The sequence below is a fragment of the Fundulus heteroclitus genome, chromosome 3, assembly GCF_011125445.2.
Source record: "Fundulus heteroclitus isolate FHET01 chromosome 3, MU-UCD_Fhet_4.1, whole genome shotgun sequence".
Lineage (NCBI taxonomy): Eukaryota > Metazoa > Chordata > Actinopteri > Cyprinodontiformes > Fundulidae > Fundulus > Fundulus heteroclitus.
The window spans coordinates 46,366,433-46,373,575 of record NC_046363.1 but is presented as its reverse complement, the minus strand read 5'-3'; the positions used below and the strand labels follow the sequence as shown (position 1 = coordinate 46,373,575).

General features: G+C 51.0%; 1 protein-coding gene across 1 annotated transcript in view; it reads right to left on the bottom strand.

Moving 5' to 3' along the window:
• Positions 1–211: 211 nt before the first annotated feature.
• col6a4a (collagen, type VI, alpha 4a) overlaps positions 212–7,143 on the bottom strand; it is a 51,954-nt gene continuing 45,022 nt past the window's right edge. The window contains exons 36-42 of the mRNA XM_036135605.1: positions 6,924–7,020; positions 6,016–6,669; positions 5,806–5,893; positions 5,123–5,314; positions 2,895–3,012; positions 2,239–2,299; positions 212–1,740 (exon numbers count right to left, since the gene is read on the bottom strand). Of these exons, the coding sequence (XP_035991498.1) occupies positions 1,568–1,740; positions 2,239–2,299; positions 2,895–3,012; positions 5,123–5,314; positions 5,806–5,893; positions 6,016–6,669; positions 6,924–7,020 (1,383 nt within the window). The 3' untranslated portion in view covers positions 212–1,567. The remainder of the gene's footprint in view (positions 1,741–2,238; positions 2,300–2,894; positions 3,013–5,122; positions 5,315–5,805; positions 5,894–6,015; positions 6,670–6,923; positions 7,021–7,143) is intronic.

The following is a 7,143-nucleotide window of genomic DNA, read 5'->3' as shown; positions in this document are numbered from 1 at the left end:
TGAAGATGTGAGGAACATCTAATGAAGACGTGAGGAACATCTGATGAAGATGTGAGGAACATCTAATGAAGACGTGAGGAACATCTGATGAAGATGTGAGGAACATCTGATGAAGACGTGAGGAACATCTGATGAAGATGTGAGGAACATCTGATGGAGTCAGCTGGATGAAGCAGACCTGAGGGGAGGAAGCATCAGACGCACCAGAACACCCGTTCTAATGGTTTTATTCAGTTTCTGCAGCAGTACATTACACATGTTCAGGTTCTGGTTCTGGTATCAGAACCAGCCAGAATGTTTGGACATTATTTCACTGGGCGACAGGTTTTAGGACACGGTGATCAGGCTGGGAGCTATAAACCCAGGCCTGCTGCCTGAGTCCGTGCAACGGGAAGCTCAGAGCTGTTGTCTTCTCCGGGCCTTGGGACCATTGCTGCATGACTTTATGAAACAGCAGGAGCTTTAAAATGAAACCTGCAGAATAATTATGGCTGCATCGACACAGAAACCCAATCGGCCTCCTTCCATCAGAGCTAAACGCTGCAGAAACCCTGCAGGCTGGGCTGAGGGCAGAACCAGGGAGGAACCAGAACTCTGGACCATCTAGAGAAGGTCAGAGATCTCCGTCCCTGACAGCACTGCTTTCACACCAGTGCTGTCAGGGACGGGACTGAAGGGGGCGCTGTTGTTCTCCCTCAACCACCTTAATGATCCATGAAGAAGAAAACGGACCTTTGATTCCCTCTAAACATTAAAATGTGACCAGATGATCCTCGGGTCCATTAAAGTAGCACCTGCTCAGTCTGGTGACGGGCCTACAGGAGTCCTACGGCGGCCCTGAAGGGTCACACCGAGTTTGCCGTTTCCAAACCGAGGAGCATTTTCCAACCAAAGTTCCCAGAACCTTTACAGAACCGCCCGGTCGCAGCAAAGATCCGATTGTAGGTTCTGAGTCCAGCTGAATGGAAGCTGCAGGAGAACCTGACAGCAGAACATTTCTCTGGTCCAGTCAGAGTCCAGAATGATGGGAAAGTTCTGCTGAAGCTGAACAGGATCTGGACTCTGGACCCAGACCTTCTCTACAGGACCTTTGCTCACCACCTCTGTCTTCATGCTCAGTTTGGTCTTTGATGATGCTCTGCTTTTTGGAGATGGTGCTTCTGCATCCCAGATGAAGGGCTGATGTTCTCAGGAAGCTCCTCCTGCTTCTGAAGGCTGGACCTCAGACCTCCTGAGATCCAGCCGGACACTCTGGGCTCGTCTAGCAGCTCTGAAATGCTCCGTACCGCTGCAGAGTCCTCGCTGCCTGAGAACGTTGGGAATGTAATGATGATCTGGGTGTGAAGGACCAACAGATGAATGCAGATCTGGTGAACAAAGGTCTTCACAGACAAAACGGGTTCTTTGAACAGATCAGAGGGAACTTTTGTTGGAAACCCTGGAGAAGACCTCCTCAGTGTGACCCTTCAGGGGCTCCATAGTCCGTGTTGAAGAAGAAGAAGACGCCTCCTGCTGGTGCCGTGAAGTCCTGCGGCCTCCGCTCCAGCCGTCACCTTCATCCTCCTCATCATGTCTGCCTCACACACATCTTCTCGCACTCCTCCTTGGTCCTGAAGCGGTTGGCGTTCCCCCCGCAGCTGCCGTACCAGAAGCGTGCGCACTCTCTCTGGACCATGTCAAAGAACCACATGACGGTGTAGTCCACGCAGCGGCCCGGGTCCTGGGGGAGGAGGCAGGGGTCTGCATGGAGAGAACCACAGTTAGAGGCTGACGTCTGGGAACATGCAGAGATAACTGAAGATCTGGAGACGGCTCCATGGAGGACCCATCACTCTTAACCAGTCTGAAGCTCAGAACCTCTCAGCATCCATCAGGAGGACCTGGAGCTTCTGCTGTTTCCAGACAGAAACAGAAACTAGGTGGCTTCTGTTAAAGTTAAACTCAGTAATCTGTTGCTAAAGGTTAAAGCTAGTTTAATTAGATATCGGTTTAATTAGGGAGTGTCTGAGCTTAGAAATAGAGCCTGTGGCTTTGAGTCAGGCTCCTGCCCTCTGGCAGGACCTTGTGACCTTGTGATCATTTCTCTGCCGTATTAGAATAAATGTTTAGGCTAAACTCTGAAGTTTATGGTGGTAAACCGCCTGGACAGGTTAAACGGAGCCTGTGGGAAGTGACTGATATTAGGCGTGCACATGAACAGCGTTCTGAGACGGGAGAAACCAGAAAGGAGAAGATTACCTTCAGAGGAGACCGGGATCTCCATCTGCAGCCTCGCGTTGGGATCTGTGAGACAAAACAGCTGCTGATGGTCAGATCTCCTGAACACAGCAGTAAATGTATCTACAGACTGAGGAGCAACATCTGAGCTGTGCAGACACCCAGAGGAGTCATGGCGACCTGAGCTTCATGCAGACGTGTTTGTGGAAGCAGGAAGGAGGAAATATTGCAGCATGGTTCCTGTCGTATTGTTCTTCTCAGCTGCTTCTGCCCCTCATCTTACCATCCTCTGTAAGCTCTCATCTATGAGAGAACATTTTGGACCTGCGGTCAGAAAACTGCTGAGATCTGCACCTCGCTGGGATCTGGTGGTAGGTCCTCAGAAAGCAGGTGGAGAAACAGAAGCCAACCAGCTGGACCAAGAAGACCGGAGCAGCATGGCTCAGGAGAGGACTCCAGAAGTTAGGGTGAAGAATACGACTCTAAACAGGAATGTCGCTTTAACTGTAAAATCTAATGAAACCTCCGAGGAACATATCACTGATATTCTGGTCTATAAGTCGGCCAGAGAACAGAAACCGGTCCCTTCTGCTGTGGGACTGCTGCAGCAGGCCGTGCACACAGGGTTACGCACACGTTAAAGATCAGTGGAGCGAGTCGCTGACGGTCAGACTTACTCTGGACGCCACACGCCTGGAAACACTCGCGCTCCGTGCTAAAGCGGTTGGCGTTGCCGCCACAGCCGCCGTACCAGAACGGGGAGCATGCAGCCATGGTTTTGTCAAAGAACCACACCTGGACATAGTCGGTACACCGGAAACCGTTATCAAGATCCAGCTGACAGCGGGCTGCAAGCAGAGCACACATTTACTCACATTTACTGAGCCGGACTCACATTTACTGAGCCAGACTCACATTCACTGAGCCAGATTCACGTTCACTGAGCCAGACTCTCGTTCACTGAGTCAGACTCACATTCACTGAGTCAGACTCACGTTTACTGAGCCAGACTCTCATTAACTGAGCCAGACTCACGTTTACTGAGCCGGACTCACGTTCACTGAGCCAGACTCACGTTTACTGAGCCGGACTCACATTCACTGAGCCAGACTCACATTCACTGAGCCAGACTCACGTTTACTGAGCCAGACTCACGTTCACTGAGCCAGACTCACGTTTACTGAGCCGGACTCACATTCACTGAGCCAGACTCACATTCACTGAGCCAGACTCACATTCACTGAGTCAGACTCACATTCACTGAGTCAGCCTCACATTCACTGAGTCAGACTCACATTCACTGAGTCGGACTCACATTCACTGAGCCGGACTCACATTTACTGAGCCAGACTCACATTTACTGAGCCAGACTCACATTTACTGAGTCAGACTCACATTCACTGAGCCAGACTCACATTCACTGAGCCAGACTCACATTCACTGAGCCAGACTCACGTTTACTGAGCCGGACTCACGTTCACTGAGCCAGACTCACGTTTACTGAGCCGGACTCACATTTACTGAGCCAGACTCACATTTACTGAGTCGGATTCACATTTACTGAGTCAGACTCACATTCACTGAGCCAGACTCACATTCACTGAGCCAGACTCACATTCACTGAGCCAGACTCACGTTTACTGAGCCGGACTCACGTTCACTGAGCCAGACTCACGTTTACTGAGCCGGACTCACGTTCACTGAGCCAGACTCACATTCACTGAGTCGGATTCACATTTACTGAGTCAGACTCACATTTACTGAGCCAGACTCACGTTTACTGAGTCAGACTCACATTTACTGAGCCAGACTCACATTCACTGAGTCAGATTAACGTTTACTGAGCCAGACTCACGTTTACTGAGCCAGACTCACATTCACTGAGTCGGATTCACATTTACTGAGTCAGACTCACATTTACTGAGCCAGACTCACGTTTACTGAGCCAGACTCACGTTTACTGAGCCAGACTCACGTTTACTGAGCCAGACTCACATTCACTGAGTCGGATTCACATTTGCTGAGTCAGACTCACATTTACTGAGCCAGACTCACGTTTACTGAGTCAGACTCACATTTACTGAGCCAGACTCACATTCACTGAGTCAGATTAACGTTTACTGAGCCAGACTCACGTTTACTGAGCCAGACTCACGTTCACTGAGCCAGACTCACATTTACTGAGCCAGACTCACATTCACTGAGCCAGACTCACGTTTACTGAGCCAGACTCACGTTTACTGAGCCAGACTCACATTTACTGAGCCGGACTCACATTTACTGAGCCAGACTCTCATTCACTGAGTCAGACTCACATTTACTGAGCCAGACTCACATTTACTGAGCCAGACTCACATTCACTGAGCCAGACTCACATTTACTGAGCCAGACTCACATTCACTGAGTCAGATTAACGTTTACTGAGCCAGACTCACGTTTACTGAGCCAGACTCACATTTACTGAGCCAGACTCACATTTACTGAGCCAGACTCACATTCACTGAGTCAGATTAACGTTTACTGAGCCAGACTCACGTTTACTGAGCCAGACTCACATTTACTGAGTTGGACTCTCACATTTACTGAGCCAGACTCACATTCACTGAGTCAGATTAACGTTTACTGAGCCAGACTCACGTTTACTGAGCCAGACTCACATTTACTGAGTTGGACTCTCACATTTACTGAGCCAGACTCACATTCACTGAGCCGGACTCTCATTAACTGAACCAGACTCACATTCACTGAGCCGGACTCTCATTCACTGAGCCAGACTCTCACAGACTGCAGCTTAACAGAGAACACATGCAGCTGAACACCAGAGACGACAACACGCGCTAAGTGAACCCAGAAAGAAGCAGCAGCAGTGATGAATCACAGAGCTGATGAGCTGCAGGCCTCTGACCTCCCCGTGTCTGAATGAAGCTGTTTGGACTGGACTGAGTGTCGGCTACCGTTCACATCCGTTCCCAGCGCCGACGTCCGAACGTCTCCTCTGGCCGGACTCTGGATGATGTCCAGCAGGTCGGTCTGAGTCTGACCACCTGTCTGCTCCAGAAACTCCTCCACATAGGTCTGCCCGCCATCAGCCAGCACCCTGCAGACAGCAGCAACATCATGACAGACAAACCAGGCTGACTACGAGGCAATAAGGGGCGTTCAAACATTATGTGACAGTTATTAAATGTTTCTGAACGATCACTAGGAGCACATTGGGTTGTTTTTGTTTGGTTCCTGTCTGGTGGGCCTGGACCTGTAGCCAGGGGTCACGGGATTATTAGGCTAAGTTACAGGCTCTGTGTGAATCCCAGTTATGTTATATTAAATTGTTAGGGGCTATCTGGGTTTGCTGTTTAGAGACGAATCTCACTTTAAGTCTGAACGTACCACTGCTTCCTGGTCTAAAGTGGTGAAAAGTGAAAATCCGTAGCAAATCCTGACCTTCAGACGGTTTGGAGTAATGTGGATCAGGATTTCTGACTACAGGTAAGTTAGTTCTAATAAAACCAGCTGATATATTGTCACCTGTAAACAGAGGACCTGCTGCCCCTGGTTTTAATGAACCTAAACGGATGTTTTTATTCTTACTCTGTGAAGGAGATCTGTCCTTGTTCCTGACCAACCAGCCCTGCACAGCTCTCCTTCAGGTCAGCGGGAGGATACGAGTTTATTCCCTCTGGAACACATTCATGAGAAACTCATCATGCATCGACATTAATAACCGCTGACTAGGGAGGAAGTCCCAGTGTCCAGATTTGATCAACCTGTAGATTTAGTGTCTGCATCGGATGACCTTACTGTTGAGGACGGAGAGGAAGACTCTGAAGAAGCGCTGAACGTAGCCCTGCTCCTCGGCCTTCAGCTGGCGGACGTGGATCAGGTGCTGATGGACAGGTAGACCGGCCAGCTCCTCCACCTGCGTCTGATTGTAGCGATCGCCCACCGCCACCACGAACACGGCCACGCCTTCACACCTGGCCTTCAGGGCCACGTAGCGCAGCTTGGCCCGGTCGCCGTAGGCCGTCTGGGTGGCCACCACGGTCAGCAGAGCCCTCCTGCTGCGCGGCTGGCCGGCCTTCAGCAGCACCTCCTGCAGGGCGTAGTCCAGCGTTCGTCCCAGAAGCGAGGAGCCGCTCTGCTGCCGCGTCCTGTCCAGCAGGTGGTTCTTCATCTGGTCCTGGTTCTGGTAGGCCTGCAGGTTGAACTCCACCTTAGCGGCCTGAGCTTCGCTCTGCTGGACCACGGCCACTCGGGCCTGGCTTCCAGGTCTGCGGGGCTGAGGGCTTACGGCCAGCTGCTCCACCACAGAACCCAGCAGCTGCTTGGCGCCGGCGTATTCATCCGCCCGCATCTCCCTGGAGCCGTCCAGAACCATCACCAGGTCCAGGTCCGCCTGCTGCGGCGGCGCCGGGTCCCGGATGAAGGAGCACTCCTCTGAAGGCCTGCAGGGGTCTGGACAAAACGCAGAGACAACTTGGATTGACGTGGAAGCTGGATCCAATCAGGCGGTGTTCACATACGCGATGAATCAGAGAAGCTTTCAACTTTACCATGGAGACAATAAAAGTCCTGACCCAGACCTTAAAGGCCTTCATCAGGTCTTTCAGAGACCCTGACTGTTTGCTCACTCACTGTTGGTCTAGTCTTGTAAAGACATGAGGTTCTGAGATGTTCCGGGTCATTGAGCTTTCTGGTGTGATTTTTACCGTAACAGATTGCACAGTTCTTGATCTTCCTCAGGTCAGTAGCCAGGTTCTCCTTCCTCGTCAGCAGCGTGAAGATGGAGTTACCGGAGTCATCAACCTGTGAGTAAACAGCGTCTGTCAGAGCTCTGGGGGGGGGGGGGGGGCATAGCAGCACAGCATCATATCGTCTGCAAACAAAATCACGTCCTCTGCTAAAGGATAACATCACCTAGCTGTAAAG